At 43.7% G+C, this 27,551-nt stretch overlaps 2 protein-coding genes across 2 annotated transcripts in view; one reads left to right on the top strand and one right to left on the bottom strand.

The window, feature by feature from the left end:
• Positions 1-2,411, bottom strand: neflb (neurofilament light chain b). Its single transcript, XM_071534217.1, has 4 exons — positions 1,338-2,411; positions 963-1,087; positions 328-833; positions 1-128 (listed from the first exon to the last, which is right to left on the bottom strand). The coding sequence occupies exons 1-4, from the start codon at positions 2,409-2,411 to the stop codon at positions 1-3; spliced, it is 1,833 nt and encodes a 610-aa protein (XP_071390318.1).
• Positions 2,412-4,131: 1,720 nt separating this feature from the next.
• Positions 4,132-27,551, top strand: part of cabin1 (calcineurin binding protein 1) — a 42,139-nt gene continuing 18,719 nt past the window's right edge. The window contains 32 exon segments of the mRNA XM_071533812.1: positions 4,132-4,262; positions 4,941-4,999; positions 5,196-5,288; positions 5,449-5,562; positions 5,923-6,057; positions 6,220-6,400; positions 6,529-6,658; positions 6,767-6,916; positions 7,045-7,367; positions 7,508-7,679; positions 8,097-8,230; positions 8,330-8,547; positions 9,248-9,320; positions 9,594-9,781; positions 9,895-10,032; positions 10,496-10,684; positions 10,810-11,052; positions 11,151-11,304; positions 11,390-11,505; positions 12,206-12,367; positions 13,414-13,620; positions 13,794-13,939; positions 14,237-14,498; positions 14,722-14,892; positions 15,439-15,528; positions 15,696-15,856; positions 15,956-16,191; positions 18,679-18,744; positions 19,596-19,775; positions 19,869-19,943; positions 19,946-20,280; positions 21,774-21,887. Coding sequence (XP_071389913.1) covers positions 4,997-4,999; positions 5,196-5,288; positions 5,449-5,562; positions 5,923-6,057; positions 6,220-6,400; positions 6,529-6,658; positions 6,767-6,916; positions 7,045-7,367; positions 7,508-7,679; positions 8,097-8,230; positions 8,330-8,547; positions 9,248-9,320; positions 9,594-9,781; positions 9,895-10,032; positions 10,496-10,684; positions 10,810-11,052; positions 11,151-11,304; positions 11,390-11,505; positions 12,206-12,367; positions 13,414-13,620; positions 13,794-13,939; positions 14,237-14,498; positions 14,722-14,892; positions 15,439-15,528; positions 15,696-15,856; positions 15,956-16,191; positions 18,679-18,744; positions 19,596-19,775; positions 19,869-19,943; positions 19,946-20,280; positions 21,774-21,887 — 4,959 coding nt within the window. The 5' untranslated portion in view covers positions 4,132-4,262; positions 4,941-4,996.

Genomic DNA, 27,551 nt, shown 5'->3' with positions numbered 1-27,551 from the left:
CTAAACCTTTTTATCTTTTGCTTTTTCTTTTTTCTCTTCAGCCTCCGCCGCCTCTACTTCTTTACTGTCTTCGTCCTCTTTCTCACCTCCTGCATCATCCCCTTCCTCTTTGTGATCAGCTTCCTCTTCTCCTTCTGCAGGTTGACTCTCTTCTCCTCCTTCCTCCTCATCTTCTTTTGCTGCTTCTCCTGCCTCACCCTCTTCATTTGCATCATCAGTGGAGGAGGGATAAAAGTTAGAATTAGTTCACTACTTCTACACAAAAAATGCAAGTACAAATATCAACCAAACGTGAGAATAGCAATCAAATTGAAGTACCAAACTTACCTTCTCCATCTGCTTCTTCACCTCCCTCTTCCTGTTTTTCCTCCTGTTCCTCTTCTGCCTCCTTCTTCTCTTCCTCCTTCTCTCCCTCTGCCTCCTCCTTCTCTCCCTCCTGCTCCTCTTCCTCTGCCTCTTCCTTCTCTTCCTCCACCTCCTCTTCCTCCTCCTCCTTCTCTTCTCCCTCCTCCTCTTCTGCCTCCTCCTTCTCTTCTCCCTGCTCCTCTTCTACCTCCTCCTTCTCTTCCTCCTCCACCTCCTCTTCCTCCTCTTCCTGGGGAGGGCTGGCCTCTACCTGCAGTGCTTGGCTGGTAGATATTGTCTCCTCTGTGGAGAGCGGTGAACTGCGGAAGCGGGAGCTGAGTAGATAGGGGGCTGCGGAGCTCAGCTGAGAGTGCATGGAGAACTGAGGCCCTCCATACGATGGGGCAGTGTACATGGCTTGGGAGTAAACATTGATGGACCCTGGTCCTGCCACATTAAAACGGTTCTCTTCCCCTTCAAGCAGCTTCCTAATATAGATTAAGAAACACATTAGAAGAAAATAAAATGGTTAATTAGTTGTTTTAGAGGCAATCAGTCAAAGCCTTTATACAATGAAGATAAAATATATAAAGCATAGACACTGATAAGACACTGACCTATAAGCTGCAATCTCAATATCCAAAGCCATCTTCACATTCAGGAGGTCCTGATAATCTTTCAAGTAGCGAGCCATGTCGTTCTTGTTTGCCCTCAACTCGTCCTCCAGTTGACTTATTGTGTCCTGTAGAGAGAGAGAGATAAATTAATGTGTTAGTGGGAGATTATGGTGCTGGATGCTGAATGCATCTCAACTAATCTAACATCTTTTGGGTATTATTAACACTCTCAATTACAGTCAGATTACAAGTCAAACTGATTGGAATTGTCAAAAGATGTCAAAATTTACTGAAATCTCTTATTTTCATCATAGAGGCCAATGTTTACATGGAACCTATTCCTTTGTTTCAGTGCTCTCTGTTTCACTCTCTGACCTGCAGTGCAGAGATCTCAGCACTCTGTTTCTCCTCCACATCCTGCAGTTGGTTCTCCAGAGCTTGGTTCATCTGACGGCAGGCTTCAATCTCCAGCTCCCTGGCTTTGAGCAGCCGGCGGTACTCTCCAGCCTCATCTTTGGCATTGCGTGCACTGTCTGTGTTGCGAGCACTGTCTACTGTCATCACATTCATCTTGCCGCAGAACCATTCTTCGGCCGATTGGAGGTTGTGTTGTGCCAGTTTCTCATACTGCACTCGAATGTCGCGGAGGGCGACGGATAGGTCGGGTTTAGCCACCTCCATCTCCACTGACACCTGGGCGCTGTACTGTACTTGGACCTGCAGTTCCGCTATCTCGCTCTCATGGAGGCGCTTCAGGAAGGCCAGCTCGTCCAGCAGGGTCCCAACTCTTTTCTCCAGCTCGGCCTGGACCAGCGCGGCCTCATCTGACCCCTTCCTGGCATCCATGAGCCTGCCTTCCACTTCCTCCCTGGCAAGCACTTCGTCCTCATAGCGCCCCTGCAGGTTCTGCAGCACCCCCTCCATCTGGTCCTTGTGGTTCTGGGCAGCCTGCTTCTCATGACGGGCCTCTTCCACGGCGGCACGGAGCTGGCGGATCTCGTGCTCGTACAGCGCCCGGATGTTGGACGGCTCCACGTGCCTCTGCCTGAGGACCAGGAGTTCAGTCTCCAGCAACTTGTTCTGCTGCTCCAGTTCATGGACCCGCTCAATGAAGCTGGCGAAGCGGTCATTCAGGTCCTGCAGCTCAGCTTTTTCCTGAGTCCTCAAGGTTTTGAACTCAGAACTGACCTGTGCTGCCTGGTTAAGGTTTAGTTCGGCGGTAGTGGCAGACAGTGGAGCAGAAAACAGCATGGAGGAGCAGCTGGAGATGGCACGGCTGTGTGTCGGATAACTTCTGCGTGTAGACCCATAGGAAGTTAGTGGGGCAGAATGGCTGGAATATACGGACTTGGATCCTATTCCTCCACCTGCTCCATATCCTGCACTGCGCACCACCACTTTCCTCTTGTAGGAGGAAGGGAAATAAGGGTCGTAGCCAATGGAAGTCATGACTTGCGAGGCAGGCTGCTCTACGTCTAGGAATGAAGCCGGCTTGACTGCACAGTGGAATCTGCATTACTCTGGCTTTTATAGTGCCAGTAATGACTGTGACGTAAGCTGTTTTTTGTAGGCATGCTGACAGTAGAAATCGATAATGGTGCCAGGCAGCCAGTCTCAGCCAAGAGAGAGATGGAGGGAGGGGTGCGGAGGTGGGAGTGGGGGGTGGAGGGGGCGGGGATAAGTGTTGGAGCAACAAGGGACTGCAACAGACAGGGTCACTGAGGACAAATACAGTTTTGATGTATATTGTTCCCCTTGAAAAAAGCATAAGCTGTTACAACTGTCACCTTAAATCCTGACAAAGGCCTATCTCTGTCATGTACCAGTGCAAACTCCTTGAATAGTGCCTCTGCCAACTGACAGAGGAGGGGGGGAAAAACACCTTTTGTCAACAATGACACAGCTTTGCACCATTTTGCGTCAGCAGTCAGCTACAAGACAGAGAATTCATTAAAATATCATCATGATCAAAATATCCCAATAAAATGGCAGTTTATTTTTAGAACACTGCAACAGACCAAACAAATTCATCACAATAGGCCAATAAAAAACATTTCGAGACTCCAACATTTCAGTGATAAAAACTGCTCAGTCTTACAAAATAAAATGTTAAGCTCTGCACAATTTTACAGGATTCTAATCAAAGTTCGCCCCCTAGTGGTTGTCTGTTCACCATGCAAGTTACCCTGCATTAAATTATATTCTGACTCACTCACTAAATGTAGCTGAATATGAGATAGATTGTAAATTACAAAACACTGGTTGCTAGGGATCAACTTTATAGAAACATTTTCTGATTTACAGAAATGACATCTTAGTAAAAGTGATATCTGATAAACCCATTGACAGTCAAGTGCCCCACTGTACAAATAGCCTAGAGCATGGGATATGCTGTTTCATGGTTCAAAATCTTGATTTACAGGTTTTGGTTACCAAAGCCTGGGAATAAATGAATTCTTCCTTTCAGGATAGACTAGAAATCCTGGGATTGGTTGCAGAGAATAGACAGTCTCTTGAACAGGGAATTACGTTCCTTGTCTTCCTATTGGCCTTGATGTTGGCTACTGATGTGGTCACCTGTGCAGTCTCATCAGCCACAACACTGAGCGGTTAAAGGTGCTTTGCATAATCAAAATGCATATATGAAAGTCATATTTTCCAATTATACGTGATCTCTGTGTCACTGTAATGTGCTTTTATTTTTTAAATGCAACGACACAGTCATCAGAAGTATCGTGTTAAAAATTACATAGTTTTTCAGACCTGCCAAGTACAAATTTGAAAAGACAGAGATGGAATTAAATGCTTATTTTATATCCCTCCAATAAATAATGTGGTGTTGCTTTAGTCTGTTTTCATACACGCCAATCTTCAGAATGAGCAATATTTTTTCTCTCTTTAGTCTCGTACACATAACGAAATTAATGTTTGAATATGTGATATGAAATCAAAGACAAAGAGCAATGCCTTTTTGGTAAAAGACATTCAGTACGGCGTGCAGGATGTGTAGACGGCTCTGGGATGGTGTGGTTTCACGAAATATCAAAGTCTGTGATTGGCCACATGAATACACCCACAATGTATTGTCCAATAAGCGATGACCTTACTAAAGAGCGGGTAGCAGAAGCGTTGCTGTGATGCTGTGACGTTAAACAATACTAACGTTAACAACAACAAAGGATGATGTTATGAAGTTTTGAAATTACTTTGTGCCTCATTTCCCCATATAAACGCAGTTTTGTCACCGTTTACTGTCTTGTCAAAGTCACAGTATACACGTAATTACAATGAGGATGACCGGTAAGTCGTTTGAGCTTTACAAGTGATGGTCACCCGGTGAGGCTAACGTTACGTTAGCTAGCTCACGTTATCTGTCCAGCTGAGTTAATGTTAGCTTGCTAGCTAGGCTAGCCAACAAAATTGAACTATTTTATCACCAGGTGCCAGGTGTTCATTCTGTGTGTGTTTCATCAGGGATGAATCTGTTCGTTTGCTCAGGAGAGATTTGCAGGGCAGCGGAGAATCTAGCGTTAGAGCGGTTACCGCTGCAGAGCTAACCTGGCTAAGTTTTGACTGACATTTGGGCTAACGTTAAGGTTAGTCCCAAACACTTCTCGATCGATAAATGCTATCAAGTGACACGGCACCTTGCCCAATTCTCTGTCCAGATAGGGTTTCTTAGGAGACTCTCAAATACACGCAACTTAACGTTACATAAACTGAATTAGCATAAAACAGCAGGAGAATTGGTAGTCGAATGATATTGCTAAATGAAAGACTTGTCAATAACATTAGCTAGTCTCCGTAGGCAATTGTTGTCTGGCGATGGGACATTGAAAAGGCTATATTCAGCCTGTATATATTTTCTCTGTATATTTTCTTTTACATAAATTCAGTCATTGAATGGTCCATTTGCCTGCTTTCCACACACTCTCTCTCTGTGCCTAACTGTTACTACGCTTCCACACATTTCTGCAGATCCCGTGAAAAGTTGCTAAGCTTCAAGTTGGAAGATCAGCTTCATCGATATTAAAATGGTAAGGCCTCTTATTCAGCTAGACAGTGCATCCTCGGTGTGTTATGCATTTTACTTGTGCAGCCTATGGTTGCACTGACTATTCTTTAGCAGGCATTGCTCTTACTAGCTCCCTTTGCAATCAACCAATCCTGAGCTATATATCTTGCCTGGCCAAGGTTTTTGTCTTCTTTTCTTTCATGTATTTTTTTTTCCAGATCCGGATAGCAGCATTGAATGCTGCTTCAACAGCTGCTGATGAGTCTCAAGACCCGCTGAAAAGTAACAAGAGTCAGACTAAGGAGGCTCAGGTACAGACTGTTACAGACTATGCAAAATAATAATTTGTAATATTAGGCCTATCTAATTACGCAGACGTTTTCTTTCTTCAATTTGATAAAACGTTTTTTTATCCCTAATGGGTACTTAAAATAAGTTGTCTGTTTGTCGTCTGATTTGTTTTCTCTGTAGGAAGCCGAGGCTTTTGCTTTATATCACAAAGCTTTAGATCTTCAAAAACATGACAAGTTTGAGGATTCAGCCAAGGCCTATCATGAACTTCTCAAAACTCCACTGCTTAAAGAGGTAACATGTCACACAGCGTAAGCCCGATCCTCTTATCAGGGTGCCTGACAGATTGATCAAAATATTTACTTGCATTTACTTCAGTTTTTTCTCAGTTTTCATTTAATTGAAAAACAGTTTCACGATTTTGTAAACTCTACCCAATCTTTAAAAGCCATGATTTCAAATTTCCAATAAAACAAAGAAAGTTCAACTATTCACTGATCACCTATTCGGAACACAAAATTCAGTTGTCTGGTGGCACAATTCTTGCTCTATACAGGGGCCCTGTCTTTACATTCATATTTCTTGACAGCACTAAGATGAATCTGCATTGCACTTTGTTTGGTGCCGTATTTGATGCATCCTCTAATGTTTTAGGCCATGCCCTCAGATGATCAGAGAGTGGGTCTCAAGCATCCTGGGCTGATGTTGAAATACTCTACTTTTAAAAACTTGGCCAGTTTGGCTGCATTGCGAGATGACTTGGAGACGGCTATGGAATTTTACTTGGAGGTAAATCAATCAAAATACCAAAATAGCACCAGTTTAAGTGTCTATTGTCATACCTATGACTTGGACCATTTTGTGCAACAAAATGAAAATGCCTTTTTGACGCACATGAATTCCACTGTAGAGAGTGTTCCTATCCCATTTGCTGATGTGTTATTTTCCCAGGCTGTTATGTTGGATTCCACTGATGTGAACATGTGGTACAAGATTGGTCAGGTGGCTGTGCGACTGGTGCGCATACCTCTGGCCCGACATGCCTTTGAGGAGGGTCTGCATTGTAACTCAGACCACTGGCCTTGCCTGGACAACCTCATAACTATTCTCTACACACTCAGCGACTACACCTGTATGTCATACATCTTTATAAGCCTTTTTGCTGTGTATCCTCTCACTGCATTAGCAGTGTTCTTTTGAAGTTTGCAAATGGCTTAAATATTGAAAGGGGAGTACTATCATCTGTTTGTATTTTTCCAGGCTGTTTGTATTTCATCTCCAAAGCCCTAGAGAAGGATCACTGTTACACTAAAGGCCTGGTGTTGAAGGAGAAAATCTTTGAGGAGCAGCCCTGTTTGAAGAGGGACACCATGCAGATGTTCATGAAATGGTGAAGCCCGCTCACTCTGTATTCCTTAACTCCATCTTGAGAATTTACCCTAGCTGTATCTTTATACTTTCACATCAGTGAACCCGTCGAACCCTATTTTGTGTGCAGCGATATGTCTGTTCACTACGTGGATGTGGAGGAGGAGGAAAGCCGATCCATTGTGGACGAGGCTCTGGAGCTACGGAAACGCAGACAAGCTCTCTCTTACCGTGAACCGAAGCCTGACCTTGTCCTGGTTCAGCCCATACGCTGCTTCTCGTGAGTACTATCCAGCTTTACTCTCTGGTTGTGCTAATAGTTTTGAGCAGGGTATATAAATTAATTGGTGATATCTGCTTTTAATAAGAATTGAACTAATACGAATGAGCTCTTGTTTTGCTCCTCAGGTGGAAGCATGTGGGCGAAAGTCTTCTTGCAATGTACAGACATCAGACCACATGTGAGCCACCGCGCCCGAGTCTCGGCCGCAGGATTGACCTCTCAGAGTACCGCGACCCCAACTGCCTCCAGAACCTGCCCCAACCAAGCAGTCCAATCAGCACGGGCCAGACCACCGTGCCCAGCAGCAGCCCCAGCTCCTCCCTGCCCCCGGTGTCCCTCCCCCCGGTGTCCCTCCCTGAGCCAGCAGTTGTGCCCCAACCCAGCATTCAGCCTCAGATCGCCCCCAGCCAGGCCACTGTAGAGGTCACCACTACTGCTCCCCCTGTTGGTTAGTTGCTTGCAAAGGCAAATTACTAAATTGCTTTTTGTATGTATTGTTTTGTGTTATATTTGTAACTATAATCGTTGTATTACTGTCATACAGCGTCATGCATTTAATGATTTATTGTCTATACTGTACGTTCATAGCTATGGATACTTCACTGACAGAAAAAGTAAAGAAAGCGCCGAAGAGGAAACGCGTGATGGAAGATAGTGGCGAGACAGCCAAGCGACGCTCGGCACGTGTTCGAAATACAAAGTGCAAGAAGGAAGAGAAGATTGATTTTCAGGAGCTGCTTTTCAAATATCTACCGTCCAGGTAACCTCAAATCAAATATAGGTAGTTAACATCACTTCTTTGAGTTTAGCTTGGTTGGTAAAGCATAGGTTTGCCACGCCAGAGATCCTGCCGTCAATTCCATCTGAGCCGACACGCAGCCATTCTGTTCTTTTTACACTTTTCTATTTTTGCCGCAGCTGCTTGTGTCTGTGAAGTATGTAAATACACTATTTTGACTTGCGGGTGTATCTATACACAATGAAGACATAGAAAATCAATATATTTTAAGATTTCTTTATTTATTGCACCAAAATTTCAGTTTCCCAATTGAAACTAGTCAAATTCCTTCCACACTGTAAGTCAGAATGACCCTAAACAAGCTTCCAAATAATCTGCAGACACTGAACTGTTTGAATTTTTTTCAAAAACTAACAACCATTTCACATTTGCTTTTAGGCTAAAGAAATTTGATCCGGAGGATGATGATGAGAGCCTGAGTAATCTTGAGACACAGTGTAATGGGAAGGATGACGCACGGCTTCTCCATGGGAGTTGCTTGCCTGTGGACTCAATTGAATACATGGAATCTGGTATGTAGTGTATCATGGATATGTACGGACAATTCATTCTCTACTGGCATGTTGTGTTTTCTGTCATTATATTAACAAACTGTGCATTCCCTTTTGTAGAACAACAGGATGTTCACAACTTCCTGCTCAATAATATGGCCAATGGTGGCATACTGGACCTGATGATGCGCTATCTGAAAGCAGTGGGTCAGAAGTTCATGGAGGATTGGCCTCGGGGGCTGACTGCTGTGGTACTGGAGGTCTATCAGACCTGGAGGAAGCACAGCAGCGGCCTTCCTAACCCTCTGCTTCGGGACTGCAGCAACCAACACATTCGGGTAAAGGACAGAAGAAACAGTTGTTTAACTTCTTGATGAACTGAATTGGATTGGCAACATTTTCTGTTTCGGAGCCAATGAGCCAACTGAATTGGGTTGCAGATGTTAAAGGGCTTTGGTGCTATCTGGAGATCATTGGCTCATTGACTCCAAAACAGAAACATTTTGGGGCTCCATATTATAAGCAATAGACACAAAGTAACAAGATGGAATCTCTTTATTATGGTAGAGGTTGTTGCTTACTGTTGTTAATGTAGCTTATCCTGTCCCTGCAAGAGACAAACACTAGTGGATAAATGTAAATTCTCTCTCTAGCTGGAAGCCTCAGCAAAGACAATTGACTGTTCTGAACATCTCAGCATTGCAAAACATAGTTATTAGAATAATTCTTCAACTGTCTTATGGTTTTTCTCAGTATGTTCACCTATGAAAGAGCAATGTTTGTTTTACATGCACCTCATGTTGTTTTTGGCCTGGGTTAAAGTGGAAAGACACTTGATCCACATATTCCCAGCTACTCTGGGCTGTTTAAGGACTTAATCTGGACATCAGGATCCAGTTTTGAGCTGATCGGCAAACTCCCAGGGCCAATTCAGGTTTTTAGAACCATGGACCCAGACCTAGTTTTCAGTCAGATTGGACCTCATATTTTGCACCCATGATGACCTCTAATAAGTGATTACTTCTGTTACATATACAGGAAATGTTGGCAATGAGCTTAGCATGTATGGAGCTGCAGTTGGAGCAATGGTCACACAGCAAAGGGAAGACTGGTAAGTGCCAGTGAACTAGCCTTGACTTGGGCTTGCAACATCCATGTTACCCTGTGAATCAGGGCTTTACCCACGATGAAGTTTGGGGAGGGCTATGGAAGTCCAAAACTTGCATTGTATTTTTAAATATCAGTGATTAGTCTGAACGGGGTGCTGCAATTACAAAATAAGATAAAATATTTGTTACTGATTAGCTGAGAGGGGGAGCGTATAATTTGTGGGGGACGCCATGTTTACTGTTGCGTTGTTATAAATTTCTTTGGTCTTTTCTAGTGTCTCCGAGAAGGAACAGCATTGGTCCTGGCAGTGATGCAGCTGACACAGAGTTCCCTGGGCAGCACTTCCAGGGCGATCTGTTACTCCTGGCCTTAGGTTCTTCCCAGAGGGACCTTTTTGAGGATGACTGGCTGGATGTTATGGTGCGTGTCTACTGGCTCAAGGCACGATTCTTGGCCCTTCAGGTAAGGTTTTTGCTTGCCCTTTGATTCTGTGGGAGCTTACCTCTCAGCCATCTCAAGTTTGAGCTCACCTCAGATGGCCTGCTTCTCTGTGTGCTGCCTTGTTTTTTTCTCAGGGGGACATGGAGCTGGCCTTGGAGAGCTACGATGTCTGTACAGGCTTGTTGCAGAGCAAGCCGAAAACCCCAGAGGGAAAACATTACACCATCAACCTGCCTAACCTACGTGTAGATGCAGCAATCTCAGTGGAGGAGGTCAGTTTCCTGGCTGATAAAGAACTTTCAGATGCATAAAGTTGCAAATGTGTTTTTCTTTTGTCAATCTAATTCCCAATTCCTACACATTATAATAATACACTTTTGTCTAATTATTTTTTTCTTCATATTTTACTTGCAAATAACCTTACCATTGTACAAAGAAAAAGGAGGCAGTTCCACCTCTAGTATGGAGTGCACTATGCAGGATATGTTAACACTTTTGAGATGATGCTAACCAGCTTGTACTATCCACTAAACATACACAGTGTACTAAGCGTTAGTGTGCACCATAGCAAACTAATTCAATATCGTATACAACATGGTGACTGTGCAGCATTTTTTTGCATAACAGTAAATTCGTGAAAGAGATTATTTGCAAATATTAGTAAATTCCTTTAAGAGCTTCTCTGTAGCTGTTTTGGTTGTGGTTTCATGAAAGCTCTTCTGTCTCCATGGATAGATTGACAAGAGGCTGAAGTCTCTGGAGCGTTGTCAGTCTCTGGAGGAGATCCAGCGCCTCTTTGAGTCTGGGGACTTCGAGTCTGTTGTGCGCCTGTTGCAGCCCACTCTTAATTACGGCAGCAGGAGCAAACCCCTGGAGTTTGTCAGCTCAGCACCAGAGAGGCCTGCTCAGCTGATGCTTCTGCAGGTTAGATATGCTGCAAATCATAACCACAATAATATAAATTGATTCTCCATCACGTCTCCAGCACATGATATTGAATTGCACGGTTGACATTTTGTCATATTCTGCCCTACTCCCCTGTGGCATAGAACTCGCTGTTGAAGCAGAAGGACTACCAGCAGTGTCTGGAGTACACAGAGTTGGCTCTGAATGAAGCCCTACAGCAGCTCAACTCAATCCCAGCCAGCTCCCCCTCTGCTAAGGAGGAGTGGGTCAACACCATTGCACAGCTGCTGAATGGCATCGAGGTCTGCTTCACTGAAAAGCCAGAGCTTCTCAGCAGCGTCCCTCGCTTCTCCAGCATGGCCCGACTGGCTAACAACCTCATCCAGGTCAGGCGCGTGCTAAACACAACACTGTTCTTCGCTAAAGGAATAAATAAAGCTTTGTGGGATCTAAAACTAGTGTGTTGTTGTTGTTGTGTTTCCAGCTGATTGACCTTAGCATGGCCATTTCCGACGATCCCAAGGAGCCTTATTTCTTCTCAGTTCTGCCTTGGATTATCCTGCATCGCATTATCAAACATGAAGAGGCTGCTTTTGACTGCATGCTTCGACAGCACATCTCTGTAGGGGATGATGAAGGTTTGTTGGGTTCTCATTTTCAAGCCCACTGTTTATGTCTTGGTAGTTGTTACACTGGGTTGATACTGTTAAGTCTCATTCCCAGATGACTCGGACACTCCCATGCTGCCCTCCTCCCTGATGTTGCTGAATACAGCCCACGAGTACCTTGGCCGACGCTCCTGGTGCTGCAACTCAGACGGTGCACTCCTCAAGTTTTATGTGAGTCTGTTGTTACACTTTGGTTGAAGCCCTGATCAAGTAATGATGTGTATTGGGTTATAGTGCTGTCATTTTTTTCATAAATTAGTTTGAATGCAACCATTGCTTTTGAAAAAAATCCATATAATTTTCTTCACAACTCCCCCAGTTAAAAGAAAATAGGCTTGATTCATCGTTTTAATGCAGTGCTCACAGGGAAAGGCAGGTTCCACATTGAACAATAATGCAGCCTGCAACAGTTTCATGATAGTTTTATAAAGTTCTGCAAGTAATGTATTCTGCCTGAGTGCAGGGACCAAGATGCTCTTCTGAGAGTGCTGTTATATCTAGTGAAAACATTCCATGAAGCAATGCATTGCTTATATCATGTAGGCCTATATGCATATATGCCTTACATTTATTCAAAAATGGGATATTTTGATCACTGTTTCTCGTATGTTTTGTCAGTGCTTTCTCTGTTTATTGTACAGAGAAAATAGTGACAGCATTGTTATGAATTGCTATTGTTTCATTGTTATGCAGTGAAAGATAACTACCTCTATTGCAAACAGTAATCCCAAATCCCAATGCTTTGTAATTCCATTTGAGGATTTGGGAGGAAAGCAGGTCATATGAGGCTACAATAGCAGTAGTAGTTTAAATCATCTGTATGGATTATCTGAACACTTTCACCAAGCTGTATGCCATATGTTTGGTGTAGGTTCAAGTTCTGGAAAATGAGCTTGCAGCCTCCTCAAAGGAAGAGTCCCATCCCTACAAAGAGGAGCTGGAGATGGCATTGGAGCAGTGCTTTTTTTGCCTGTATGCCTACCCCAGTAAGAAGAGCAAGGCCCGCTACCTTGAGGACCACTCTTCTCCCCAGGTCAAACACACATCCTTCTTAATGTCACTAGTCATGCTTTTTGGTTCAGTGCATCATCATTTCTGACATGACAATTATATCCTTGCTGTCACAGCCATTCTACCATAGCTTGTTCCTGTAACGTTTGTGGCCTGCATGATATGGCGATAATATGCGATGTGCGATTCATTTGCTGCAGTAACCATATGACATGTAATATAACAATATCAGAGTGTACCATTCTTTATTCCCCCTGATTAGGTGTACTGCTAAGGCACATCTTGAAAATAAATATAGCCTATGACAGCTGTATCAAAAATGAAAGAAATTAAAAATTTTCATTAATATACATTAATATGTGTTTGGTCTGGCTACTACCAGAACATTCCCCCATTCCTTTGAGGCTTGGCTTCAAAGAAATGTGTCTTTCCTGGCCCCCTGGTCTCTTGTGTTTTTGCAGTGTATTTGTCCGGCCACTAGGTGGTTTTCATTCCCACAGTTGTTTGTTGGTACGTTTCTGACTAACGTTCTAACTGTAACGCAGTAATTGTGCAATAGCAGAACGCAAGAGAGTTCACTTGCCAACGCTGTTAGCTGGTTGAACATCTAAGTCATAGGATCCTGAGGAGCCGCAAAAACAACTCAGTGCACCATTAAACAAATTGATTCACTTTCAGAGAGCTTGAATTAGGTTAATTGTCTGTATCAAAATGTATCAGAAGTTCCCCTGGGCTTACACACTGGAGGGAAGTAGTAGGACCAAGTTCCTGTTTGGAACATTAAATCATAGTAGAAGTCGTAAAGATGTATTCACAAACACCTCCAGCTTTTTCATTGAACCCTTGTTCAGTATTTTTTGAATTTTCAGTGAAGATAGAAGAGTGACAACAGAGAGATTCAGTAGCCAAACAGGAGTTAGCAGTTGTGTCGTTCTGCATTAGGTATTAGACTAAATAACCAAGAGGCCCCATTACCACCCTTTTGCTCTGCCACTGTGTTTTACACTGTGATATACTGGACCGTGACATTAACATTTCCTGTGAAATTAATCTCTGTTTGGACTGCAGGTTGAACTGTTGTGGAGCAATACCCTGTTCATGTTCCAGTATTTCAAACCTAAGACACTGCCTGAGTTTGACAGCTACAAGACCAGCACAGTGTCTGCGGACCTGGCCAATCTACTGAGGAGATTCTCTGGCATCGCTCCCCAGAGTGACACTCCCACCCTCACCATGGACGAAGTGGCAGCCTACATCGAGGACACGACAACAAAGGTCAGTCACTGGGCCCACACCGAATGTTCAGAGCGCCAATGAGTTAGACATGCCAAATGAGTGGATGTTAAGTTAAGCTCTCTGTATTACCATGGTGTTTTTTTTAAAGTCATGCACGACCATTAAGTCACAGAATTGTACTTAAAGAAACATTGCATTTTGTTCTCTTTAAGGCCCCATGCCTTCCTGAGGGTGGTGCCCCTGCGCCTCCCATCATTAATGAGATCTACTACCTGCTGGCTGACTACCACTTCAAGAACAAGGAGCAGTCCAAAGCCATCAAGTTCTATATGCATGACATCTGTGTGTGTCCCAACAGGTTGGCATTCAGCTCATATCTCTAAACCAGTGTAAATACTTTAGCGGAAAAGAAATGCTTTGGTAATTCTATCCTATTTTCTTGCATCTTAAAAGTTTATATTTTATTTCTGCAATAAAGATTTGCAACATATGACCGATTTATATGAGTGTAAATGTGCATGTATCGGTCTGTCTGTTTTCTGGTATTACAATTCCAGATTAATAATCAGAATCAGCCAGAGTTGCCAAGTACAGTAAATGTTATGGAATCCATCTTGGTGGCATTGGTGCAGATGCAGTGTGTGTCTTCCATCAGGTTTGACTCCTGGGCTGGTATGGCTTTAGCCAGGGCCAGCCGTATCCAGGACAAGCTCAACTCCAACGAGCTGAAGAGTGACGGACCCATCTGGAAACACTCCCAAGCTGTGCTCAACTGCTTTAAGAGGGCCCTCGAGATAGACAGCTCCAACCTGTCTCTGTGGATCGAGTATGGTACCATATCATACGCCCTGCACTCCTTTGCCTCGCGACAGCTCAAGCAGTGGCGCAGCGAGCTGCCTCCAGAAGTGGTTAAACAGGTGAGGCGCATGTTAACGTCAGGCGTCAGGGAGTTTTTTTGTTGCTCCGCTGTCAGTTTGGGTTGCGTCCGATTTTGTGTCAGATTTTCCACCTCTGTGCGCTAAATAGATGTCACGTCCTGTCACTTCTGCTTGTTCCACATGTGAATTTGCTGTAGAGTAAATTGATCTGTCCCCTTGAGGTAGATCACTCATGAAGGCTCAACTGTGTGTGTGGTTTCAGATGGAGGAGAGGAGAGACTCCATGCTGGAGACAGCCTCCCAGTGTTTCCAGGGTGCTTCCCGTTGTGAGGGGGACAGTGATGAGGAAGAGTGGCTCATCCACTACATGCTGGGGAAGATAGCAGAGAAACGCAAACAGCCTCCGCGGGAATACCTGCAGCTTTACAAAAAGGTACACAACAGGGGTAACCCATGCAAAATGATATGAATTTCAGTGATGTGATACATAAGTGCCATAAACAAATATGTTGAGGATAATTCTGGTTATTTTCAACCTGGGTCTTATTTTCCTAGTTTTTGAAATTTTGAACATTATCAATCATCATGACGGCAAAAAAAAGGCCCAGGTTGAAAATAGCCTGAATTATCCTTTAATGTTGACATGATTGCAGACATTTCTCTAGCTCCCCCTGTGAGTGGTTTCATAACCCACCTACAGAAACAAAGATCACTACCCTCCCACCACCGCAAGATGTTTTCCATGATAGAAAAATGTATGAAGTTACTCATAGATCTTTTGTTCTGACTAGATCAGTGGAGGCAGCTGAACTTGTAAGAAACAGAGGGCCATGGAGGTCAGCAAAGGATGAGGGGGCAGTGTTAACACCGTGAACTCCCTATTGCAGTCATTTCCCTTAGTATTATCTATGTAAGGGTTATTTAGTATTGGCAATCAGATGAGTGTGTTGCTTTGTTGACTATCTCCTCTTATTTACAGGCAGCACATTATCTGCATGAGGAGGCAGCTAGGTACCCCCGGAAAATCCATTACCATAATCCTCCTGACCTGGCTATGGAAGCCCTGGAGGTGAGCTACCTGTAGCTGGTCATTCAAAGGGTTTCTAGTTGTGTCACATTGATGCAATGATTTATAAGATAAGTGTCAGAAACCATTCTAATTCAAATGAATGAATGAAAGACATAGACATGCACCTTTGGACCATTAACCCTCTCTCTCCAACGTCTCCCCTCCAGTTGTATTTCCGTCTGAGTGCCACCATCTTAAAACTGCTTGAGGCTGGTGAGCCTGACCTGGAGCACGAGGTCTTTTTCAGTATGCTGGTTGAGGCAGCCACAGGGCCATTTGCCAGGGGGGAGGAGAAGAGCATGCCAAGCTTGCCTAGGTCCCACGAAAAGTAAGCTACAGTAATATAACCCAGTAGGAATCAGAAAACACAACTGCCCATAAGGCCCAACATTCATCCTGGATCTTTCTGGTCCTTGATTCTTTCCAGGGAGAAGCCCCCCTCAATGATGGATGAAGACTCCCACTGTTCGTCAGTTTGCGCAGGAAATGTCCTCGGCTCCTCCCTTCCTTCAGTTGCCGCCCCAGGTCTGACATCCCCTCCTTACATGGCCACACCGGTCGACCACGATTACGCCAAACGCAAAACACTCCGGCGGCAGCAGTGGCAGCAGCAGCAGCAGCAGCAGCAGCAGCAGCAGCAGCATGAGGAGCAGCAGGCCGATGGTACAGTCCCAGTCCTAGACACTGCCTCTGGGGTTGGGCCCTTTGCCTTTTCTGCACTGGGACAGGAAGCCCACTGGGGGGTGCTAAGAAGGCTAATCACCACGCTAATGGCTTTGGTTTCAGTAATAATGATCCCCATATGCACTGGGTGATTGGGATGTGGTGAAATGGGCAATATGGCTACTGATTATTTGACTGCTTTGTTGCACCTAAAAAAGCAGTGGTGTTCACACAAACACAGGTATGAAGTCAGAGTTTGTCAGAGAGCATCCAGTGTGTGTGTGCTGGTATAACATCCATTTTAAGTCTCTGTTTTACTGTTGGTCTTTCTCCTTGTTTACTTTCCTTCCCACTCCTCTTGCTTCTTCTAATATTTTGCAATTGCTGTTTTGTTGTAATTTCCTCAGCTTGTATCATAGAGCAAATGCATCAGCTTTGATGAAACAGCATTGTCAGGTAGTACTGCAGGCTTGTGGGTTTTTGGTGCTAAAGGTTTGCCAATGACAGCCAAGCCTTGGTTACACTTGGCCAGTTACCGCACTAGACAATGATGACAGTAAACACAGATTTATCAAGAAGCACCTCTGCTGGATCATAGACTGACGAGTTCATCTAAGGTTGGTTTAAAAGTTGCAAAAGCCTGAAAATTTGGGATTTCATCTTTCTTTTACAAATCAGGATACTAGTTTCATGTGAACTATAAATTTTGGGTGTACTGGGTAAAATTACAGAACGTTTTTAGTATTACACAACCCACATAGAAATGTGTACATATCTCATAAAGCGGGACATGAAAGTTGGAAATGAACGCATTTGCATAATGGCTTCTTGACTTCATAGTTGCAAGCAATAATGTTTATCTAAAGCAAATTATGAGCTTTTTAAATTGTCGCACATTTACCATCCATTATGGAACCTCTTTTATATGCAGTGTTATCCAGTCATGACTGTCTTTTTTGCACATTAGAGACATTGTAAGTATACCTCAGAGCTTTTCAGTAGTGCCGCCAAGAAGTCAGAATGAACAGCAAGTGTTTGCTACATCTTTGATATTGAATGAGTATATTGCAGAGTCAATCATTTTATTCCAGTCTTAAGTCAATGCATCAAAGGTGATTGTGAAACAAAGATGCTGAGATGCTGTTGGAGATAACATAGCCCTGACCATTCTTTCCATGGAACAAAACTTAAGCCAGTGACATCCTTCCACCCACCCCATGCCCTGAATCATGTTTAGCTTGAATGTGCGAATAATGCAGCCATATTGCCCATGTTGCCAGTTTTGTCACCCTTTCCAGATTCCTTCCTACCTACCTACCTACCTGCCTGCTACCTCTCTGCCTGCTTGCTTCTACCACCTGCTTTGCCATTTATATATGCATGTAGATCTAATGGGGTGAATGTCTCCACTGTACTGGACAAATTCAGTCCTTTATCACAATCCACTAAATAGTGTGTCATGTGGTCACATTTTGTTTCGGTTTGGTGTTGGCTTAAACTTACAAAAAGACTTAAACTTCCTGGTGATATTTTAAATCTTGTGTGAATCCTGTGTTTGCCATTGCAATTATGTTCAATTAATGTGAAAATGCCATGTCAGGAAGAATGTGACTGGCCCCTTATTGGCACACATCTCTGAGACTGAAGGTAAAAAATAGACTACCATGCGCAGGTTTGCCTGTGGGTGACCAATCCCTCTGGCTTGAGGCCTGTTTGAAGCACATCATGGTGACAAAAAACTGTAGGGCCTGATTCAGACTCGAAGCATATCTACACCTGATTTACCTGAAACTGTGTATTTATCAAATCATTACGGTAGGAAACCCACCTTTAAAAGTTAATGTTATTGCCATAATACTGAGCAGTCCTGTCTTGATTTGTGAACATGAACTAGCATCCCCCAGAGCTAGAAACAAGAAAGCCAAGATGTTCTTGATGTTGCCGCTCCATTGACAGTGAAATGGGAGATCAGTAGTTAGACACAGTAACAGTAGCCAGGGTGATTTTCCAGAGGTATGAACACATTTCTGAGTGTCTTCATAGCCAGAGAAGCAGCTCTAGGTTTTGTCTGTTGATGATATCACAGATAATAATGGCCATTCTCCATTTTCTGGTTTGGGGGAGAGATGTTAATGTTCACAAATATTGATTGAGCTGTCTGAAAGCATCAGAATAACATTGTATTTTCTCATTTACTGGTCAGTCTACCAACAAATGTGGTGTAAATCGACAAATGTGCAAATCTGCCACTATGATCCACATACGATGCACTGCACATTTTGTGTGCTCTCAGAGAGAGATTGGTTTGAGTCTGAATCAGATTCTAGGTTATCAAGGGGAGTAGAATTAATTCTGTACTCAGTTGTCAAGAATGATATGTGATTTTTTTTTTTTTAAAGAAAATGTCATCATCTCAGTTTCTTGTCAATTCAGGGATACAGCTTTGCTTGATTATATTTTAAAACCAGCTCCCCATATCTTCAACAGCCTCCCCAGAGTTTGACCATGATTACTGCCTGCCCAGGTCTCCAATGTGGCTGGCTTCCCTGAATGGTACTGCTCTTAATACCCACCAAACAAGGCTATGTTTTCAGTCCAAAAACAGTTCTAAAAGAATACTGAAGTGCATTCCTATAGGAAGCACAGGTCACACAGTTATCAGTTTACATAAGTTCTTAAGTACCATAGTACCTACCAGTATCTTACCTCTGTAAACTATTATGTTGCTGCCATCTGTTTTGCACTGCCTTTTATAATTTACATTGGTGTTAATTTATTATTGTGAATCTTTCGAGTAGTCCCTTGTGTACATTCTCTGAAATTGCAGAGTCTTGTTGCCCTCCTGCTAATTCTGTTATTTACAGTCCCCTGCCAAGGACTTTTCTTGCTGAGGCTGCACAACGTGGCAATTAAGAGGAATGCTGGCATTTTGGTTTTGGGCTTGTTACAAAAACAAACCACCTCTCCTTCATAACAATTGAGTTTGTCATTAGTGATACAGTGATAGCGATGCACTAATAAGGATTTTTTTTCATTGCAATAAGGAATATTTTACATTTTTTGTATTTTAAAACAAGTCATCTATCAACAGTTTTAATAAGGCCCACACAGCATGCTGCCAAAGCATGCAGCTGTGCATACTGGATCATTGATTGAAATTCCCCACATGATACAATAATCTCTTATTTGGTAATACCACCACTATAAGCACTGATAGATTGAGCATCCCCACTAAATACTATCAAAATGTGAAGCTACATATACCCCCAATTGTTAGCAATGAAGATCACTTCACACATGAGTACCTTTTCCATGATATCCCAAAGGTTAAATTGTGTGTTTGGCCCTGGGGCCAGGCAGCTGGCCACATGACCCGTGTTGTTTTTGTGTTGCCTCCCTGGCAGAGCGCAGTCAGGACAGCGAGGTGGTGATGCTTTCTGACTCCAACTCCACCCAGGATGCCTTCACAGATCCTGCCAGCTCACAGGACAGCAGCCACAAGCTGGCTTCGGGGAAGGCCAGCTCCTCCTCATCAGAAAACACAACCCCTATGAAGGAAGGGCAGCCTGCAGCTGATGACACAGGTACACTGGCATGGGAATAGTAGACTTCACATTGATGCTTTGGTAGGTGATATTTGAATCATTCATAAATCTTTGATTTGAATCCTATATTAGCTTCACATGGAGAAAAAAGCAATGAGGGAGGACACGCTGGCATCCAGATGGAGGATAAAGTTATCCAGGAAGTAGTAGACCTATGTCGGTGACACTGCCTGAAGCTCCAGCCCCCAAGATTTCAATGGAACCCTGTCCTCATTCTCTGCCTGTCACAGCCACCCCTCCGAAGTCCGCCCCTTCTCAACAGGCCGCTCCTCAGACACCAGCCAGCGAGGGCAAGAGGAAACTAGAGCCACCCGTTGAGGTGGTGGAGGTGCCCAAAGCCCTACCTGCAGAGCGCACCGACCAGAGACGTATGTTAGTGGAAATGTGTGTCCGCGCTCTCTTCCTCTGCCTCGGCCGCTTCCCTCAGCACTACAAGAGTCTCTACCGCCTGGCCTTCTTCTACACCAATAGCAAGACCCATCAGGTCAGTCCACCCACAGAACTACCCTGCTAATTTACGGCACTAGCCCATTCTCATTGCTTTTCACAGGCCAACTCATCCATTAAACCCAGGCTATACACCTGTCATCAGTATCTCCTGCCATTAAGGCTGACATTTACAGAAGATATGTCTTTCTGTCTTTCTAAGAATTCTTACAATTCCATGAAAGTCACATTGACCTTTTGTGTAGCTTGTGTCAGGGACTTAAAGCTGCTGGGCCTACTAGTATTTTTTTTTTCTCTTGTATTTTCCTGTGTGCCTGTGGGCTCTCTGCAGTGGTACAGGAGGTGCTGAAACAGCATGTGTGTTGGCTATAAGGCTCTGTGGGCAGAGGTGTGTGTGGGTGGTAGCGCAGTGCTCTCTCAGCCAGTTTGGCACAGGGAGGTTTTGTTGAGCTTTACTGTGGTGGCATCCTTCTGTCAGCACTCTGTTTGTCAACCCGTTTTAATGCAGTCTTGGTCCCTACTCAATAAGGACGAGTTGGGGAGGGAAGGGTGCTAACAGTTTTTAGTTTAGTGTTTTATAATATCGGTATACATTTGACCCCAAAGTATATGCAGTGTCAGAGCATGTGTCTCATGGCTCCTGGCTGTAGCCTCTTCCTCGTTTGTTTGGACAAAATTGATTGAGAAAAGATGATCTCAGATCACAGTCAAGTGCTGTAGCTTTAAATGGTGGATAAAAGCTGATGTTTAGACCTCATTTAATGGCAGACAAAGAACAGATAACCTTGCTTGGTCCACTTTATAATGTTTGAGATTGAATCTTGAATCTTGAATCTTTTTCTTAATTAGCAGTCATGAGCACTACGGTTATTAAATTAAATTAAGATAATATAATCCCAGAGCGAAACCTTGATGTAGAATGACTTTTGATTGAAGCTTTTACAGTTGGTAAGGCTTTCCCCAATTTCTGCCTCCGGTGGAGTTCTCTACTGCCTAGATGAAAGCAAATGTGAAAGCACCCTGGCAGTAACTTGATGACACAATCGCTTGATGTGATTCTGTTGACACTGGTAGCTTAGCTACTCTCACAACTCCTCACATCCAGTGTTAAAAGCTTCTGCACCCCTTTTGTTCTCAGGGAAAATTGCTCTACCTGCATTGACTGGCCAGCGTAACTCTCACTACAAAGATGGAAGGAGAGAGAGCCTGTAATCTCATATTAGAAGATACCGGATTTGTGGCAGATAACATGAAGTGGTGTTAGCTTGCTATTTTTTTCATGCGTGGCACTGGTGTAGATACTGATTTGTGAGTCATCATACTGCGAAAAGATGTCTGCGTTTTCCTGATTGCAAATAAGCATAATTGTTTCATTTTCATTTTGCAGTAGTGCATGATTTAAATACTACATTGCTAATTTGCCTCGCTGTTGTCTATCAATCCTGACTCAGTCAGGGAGGGGTATCCCCTTGTTTTCCTATTTATATACATTTATATACATACAAATGTATGGGTTTTTTTTCTCCACAGAACCTACAGTGGGCCCGAGATGTGTTGCTAGGAAGCAGTGTCCCATGGCAACAGCTGAAGCACATGCCAGCACAAGGACTTTTCTGCGAAAGAAACAAGACAAACCTGTTCAATGTAAGTCATAGAGTTCACACCAGCATAGCTATTACTCTACTCTAAATATGTCATTATGTCACCACATATTGCTAAAGACGTTCGGAGACACCTGTCATCGCTGGGAGCATACGTGGCAGGCTAACAGTTACATTGTTAAAATCTCATTAACCACGTTTAGTGTTCTGCATAAAGCAGAGGTAATAGAGAAACAGGCCGTTTTTCCAAGTTTGCAGACCAACAAAGCTGTTGATATTGAGGATGTCCAGACCTTTTTTTGTTTATATTTCACAATGTGATGCATGCACTTGGGTGGCTTAAAAAACATAAAAAAAAAATGTCATACATTGTGAAGTCCTAACAATCCCCAGTCCTAGTTCATATTAATTTCCACTAACTCTCAAAACTGTAATTACTGCACAGCACTTGTATGGGTGCTGACAAATGCAGGGGGAAACACGTAGAGATTCTGTACAATCCCACGAGTCATTCATATCTATACCTAATGAATTATCTGTTTATTTGATTTAATCTCATCTCTCTGGCTCCCTAATTGATCAACAACCTTGATCTCTGTCATGGCTCATGCTATGCTACTTGGCTTGTTAACGTTGGCAACTGAACTGGTAGCAAACATATTAAATAGCTTATAGGATATTATATATTACAGTTATGTGAAAAACTCACTTCAATGGAAGGATTACCTGTTTCTCGATGGGATAAGAAATATTTGCCTATTTTGCCTAATTTGCTTATGAAACCCTTTCAAAACACACTGGAGAATGTCAAAACTGCATGGCGGTCATGCCAAAAACAAACTTGTTTTTCTTAGTTCCTAAAAAGTTGACATTTTGTAAGGTTTTCACCTGACCGCAACAATATACTCCTTGACACAGCACAAAAAGCCGTCTTTGAACCGGCTTCATGACTAGATGGGAAGGCGGCTTATTGGTGAAAAATGCTGGTCTGACCCTTTAACACAGAACTCAAAGCCACCGAAAAGCTGGCTTCAAGTCATCTTTTTTAATCTGTGTGAAAGCGGCTGTACATACACAGAAGCATTGCTTAATACAACAGTGTGCTTGATTGTAAAATGCCTATATGTGTTTTCTTACAATCATCAAAAGATTTAGCTATATATACCTCCATACATCACTATATGGTAGCAGTTCATGCAAACTAACAGATGAAAAACCCATGAACCAATGAAGTACATTCTTACATTCTTGGTTAATGATCTGTTTCTGTGTTCACTGTGAGTGCAGGCATAGAACATGGTTAGGTTTACTTTTTCACACAATTTGATGCACTAAAATCAGCCCTAATTGTGGATCACAAATACAAGCACTGCTATGAAAGGAGCCACACAGTGGGTGATTGTTGTATTGTCTGCCTCCCAGAATTACAAGGCCTCTGGTGGGTTCCAGGGGAGGAGATTACTGTCTGGATCTGTCATCTGTTCTGCATATCGGCTCATTTACCTCTTTTCACATTTACTTGAATGAAATCCATATGGAAGCACATATTACAGCTATTTCAGTGAGCACAAGAAATGTGTTTACTTTTGGATTTTGTTTAACTTGTGTGGTTTGTCATAGCCTGAATACTTTCACTTTTATTACAGAGCTGATAATACAGGCAGAGTCTCATATCAAGTCAGGACCTATGGCTATAGAGTCCAAAGCTGCCTCCAGAAAGCTTCTGGTAACAGATTGTAGATGCGGTGTGTGAGGGCCAGGCCTAACTAAGCTGGGGGAGAACTCTGCAGATCTCTGGCTCCCACTGGGTTCTCACAGAGCCCCTTCTGGAGGCAAACCTGCCGCCCTGGCATACCAACTGTTGGAGCTTTACTGTTCCCTTCAAACCAACTCCTCTCTCTCTACCACAGGGCACTGCAAACCGCCTTGAATATTAATCAAACGGGCCTGTTTTCTATGAGTCTAGTGTTTGTTCAGGACAGTCTATCAGTGACACTAACAGTAGAGTTGCTACAAGACAGGGCATAGCCTATATTTTCAACTTTAATTTTGTCTAGGGACATTTGACTGGGCATGCATCCTCTTCCAACAACACCCTGCTTCACACTCACACAGTTACTCACATTCACACCTGGGAGCTGCCCAGTACAACCAGTCTTCTACTGTTGGCTGCAAAGCAGCTCCACGAGCATAATAGGGGATTAAGTGCCTTGCACATGGGCGCCTCAATAGTAGTTGTTGAAGGAGGGGAACAGATTTTGCCAGCTGGAACAGGAATTGAGCCGACATCCTTCCAGTCACGAGTTCGGCAAGTCAATCTCAGCTGGGCCTACAGGTGAGTTTGACTTGTCTTTAGCATCACAATCACAATCAATCACTGTCAGTGTATGAATATATTGTGCGTTGAGCAGTCATCTCTGAGTGACAGAATGACCAAGTGAGTGCATGAGAGCTGGCACAAATTGACACAGACCGTGGATCACATCAACGATCTGAGAAGACACATGGCACCTTGATGTCAAGGAGACTTGTCTCAACAGAGTGCGCACCTCATTGAGCCTGTTGGTGAATACTCAGTTCCCTTATGTAGGTCATGACGCCCTACTTTCCTTCTTGTTTTGGCTGAGTTATATCAACTGGGCCTGCATAAAGTAACCTATATACTGCTGTTTTGAAATGATCCAGATCAGTTGAGGTTGTGTTGCATAATTTATTGCTGTTAGTCTTCAGCAGGAGGGCTTTTTAGGAGGGCTAGTGCACTCAGCTCACGATCAACTCACGATTGTTAGAGTACGGTTATTATTTGGAGTCTCAAATTGAAGTCATAGTAATTTGACAAATGTTTAGGGCTGTATTCAAGATGGTATGTGAATCAGTTTCTCTAAACGTGTAGGTGAGGTCTAGGTTAATATTACCACAGAGTCACAGGATAGCAAGGCTGGATCTGATGCTGTTGTAATGCTGGGCATAGTACTTGTCGGGGCAGGAAAACCATCCTCTTTGGTTTGGACCCTCTGGCTGTATAGGACTACTGCTGTCTGATCCTGCAGAGTCACTGTGTGCTTGTTCAGGCACGGTGTTGCCCCCACCCCCACCCCCCTTCCACACAGACATACACACGTGTGCTTACATATTCCTCCACCCACTCACACATTCACTCTCCTCCAAGCTCCAGAGAAAATGGATGTCCTTGTTGCTGCATTTCAGACAAACATTATCCCATCCTGGTCTTTTAACTTTTCAGAGAACGTGTTTTGAACTGTTACTGTCTCTTCAGGGCGAGCTTTCATGTTGGCTTTGACTACTTGAGTTTAACTTTGCTTGTAGGTAGGCCTCAGTGTCTTGTTATAGTAGGTTAGTGTAATCTTTTGGGGGACAGTTACACTTGCATTACTTGCATCACTTTGATGTATGACTCAAAACATTTTGTGTGTTCAGCTGTGCTATGTGCTGTAGGTGGAGCTCCACTCAGGAGAACCTTGTATTTTTTTTGTGAGGGGAGGAGTGTTAGCCAAATAAATACATGTGTTGAAGAAGTTGATATTTTGATTTGCATCTCAGAGGTTGACTCTGCCTGCCAGTATGTTCTCCTTGTCTCGTTCTACTCTGTTTTGTTGAGCTCAGCATTTTTCAGCATTTTTTTTTTGCCACTCGCACAACAGGAAGCAGGAAAAACAAGGTGTGTTTGCGTTTGCTTAGTATGTTTATGGTGACCAGCTGGAGAGACACAACCAGAGATGAAAGAGCGGAAAGGAAGGAGGTGAAGGCTGTTGTCAGTATGCTGCTGGCTGAGGAAATACTTTGTGTGTGCAGCACTATCTTGCCTGTACAGGCAGCACCTTTCTTCTCCAGCCTGCTTCGTTCTTGTTATTGGGGGATTTTACCTTTACAAACATGCTCTTTTTTTCCCCACTCTTAAACGTTTTTTTGTCCGTCCTCCTCTCTCTACATCACGCTACGTTGATCTGGTTTTGTTGAGCCCATTTTTCAGCCAGTTTGTGTTCTCTTGTTCTTTTCCTGTTGCTCTCTTGTCTTCAGGGTGATCATGCTCTACCCCTCCCCCTGGCTCTTATTCGCTCTACTCCTCTCCTCTATCTGTTGCACCCGCGTTGTTTCCTCATTACTCTCTCTCACTCCTCTGTTTGTGTATGTATTGTGTGGGTGTGCACTAATGGGCGGGAGTTACTCAGCCTGCCTCTGATTGGCTAGCAAAGACCTACAGGGATTGGCTGTATGCTGTGTATAGTGAGAGGGAAAAGAAGGGAGGAGGGGGAAAAGAACTCCAGCAGGCTGGGGTCAGGGGAGAGCGGAGATAGAGAGAGTGCGTGGGTGTTTTTGTTTTGAGATGGCAGGGTTTGAAAGCGGGAGAGGAACGAGTCAGCTTGTCTGTCAGTGGCATACTGAGCTTATAGGCCCTGACGCCAGCGCTGTTTCTCCTCTTGTCAACGCGGCTGCTATCCTCTCCTTCTTCTACTCCTGTTCTGCCGTGTGCAGCCGTGCTTCCCTCTTGCTCTCTCCTGCAGCTCTCGCAGCCCCAGCACCCAAATGCAGCCCACCCCTTGCTCTCTAAGCGTGAGCCGCTTTCAGGGTGGGGGCGCTGCCAGGGCTGCTGGTGCTGCTACCGCCAGCAGGAAACTGTCCAAAAGAATACTAACACAGGCGCCAGTGGAGTAGCTTTCCTTGGTGATGGTGAGTCGCTTTCTCTCTTTCCCACAGACCCTTGTGCTCACCGACTTGAGCACAAGATCATTTTAATCTGTTTGTATGAGTGGAGTTCCCCTGTGGTTTGCGAGAGTTGGTGTTATACTTGGAGTGGAGTATTTTTACTTGGCCTGTAGATGAGGAGAGGACTTCCCAGTGCTGGCAACACAGATGTGTATTTTCACTCTGCCTGGTTTTCGTCTGCAGTCAATAGCCTTAGGCGTTGTGTTGTTGCATAGAGATGGACCATAGGATCGCAGAACTAATTGATGCAAAAACAATTTCCTGTAGTAGTGTCAGCATTTTTCCTGATATATTCAGTGGTATTTTGCAGGGTAGTGTACCTTGATAGAAACTGACATGAGACGTTGGTCTGTGCAAGTGGTGATGTGAGTGTACTATGCACTCACATAGTGAGGTCAACAGGGGATTCATGGGTCATGTTCAGTGTTAGTGAGGGAAAGTGGTGCTCCAGCAGTATGATAAAGAACTGCAAAAGAAAATGACTTTTAAAGAGACTTCCTGGCGTTCCTGATCCATTGGTCCTGATTTTTCACATCAAGTAGCGTAGTAATGTTGAAGACGAATGTAGAAGGGTGGAAAATTAACACCAGCCACCTGCTGGTAATATCAGCAGGTAACCAGCTATCCTGGATGTTCTTCTCTTATCTAAAATTCTAGTTGGCAGGTAAAATAGTAAAATTGCATTTTGAATTTTGGAACTGGAGGGGCCTGTAGGGAAAACCGCTTCCTACTGTGGTTGTTAGGTTGGCAAAGAAAAAAACCCCCAATGTAATCTAATGTGAACTCATACTTGGCCCATATTTCTGCTTGTTGCCAACTTTTAGCTGAGGGCTGACAAGAGTGAAGCATTTCAGTGCAATTTATTTATAATAGCAGCCACAGTAATTTAGCTGCATTAGTCATTACTGGTTGCTACAAGACTCATTATCAGTAACTGTATGCAAAGCAGTTTCCTAGAGTTTATTAGTTATTCCATGGAGGA

The sequence above is a fragment of the Centroberyx affinis genome, unplaced genomic scaffold (genome assembly GCF_046629955.1).
Source record: "Centroberyx affinis isolate AG114_WGS23_722 - 3 ecotype Tasmania unplaced genomic scaffold, CSIRO-AGI_Caff_v1 ptg000168l_1, whole genome shotgun sequence".
Lineage (NCBI taxonomy): Eukaryota > Metazoa > Chordata > Actinopteri > Beryciformes > Berycidae > Centroberyx > Centroberyx affinis.
Note: the sequence above shows the minus strand (reverse complement) of the source record. Positions and strands in the feature narration are given on the sequence as shown.

Excerpts from the sequence above, each read along its gene's own strand:
- neflb (XM_071534217.1), bottom strand. The coding sequence starts at position 2,411 with ATGACTTCCATTGGCTACGACCCTTATTTCCCTTCCTCCTACAAGAGG. Across the intron at positions 834-962 it reads ATTGAGATTGCAGCTTATAG|GAAGCTGCTTGAAGGGGAAG; the intron begins GTCAGTGTCTTA and ends AATCTATATTAG. Across the intron at positions 129-327 it reads TGAAGAAGCAGATGGAGAAG|AAGAGGAAGCTGATCACAAA; the intron begins GTAAGTTTGGTA and ends CTGCAGAAGGAG.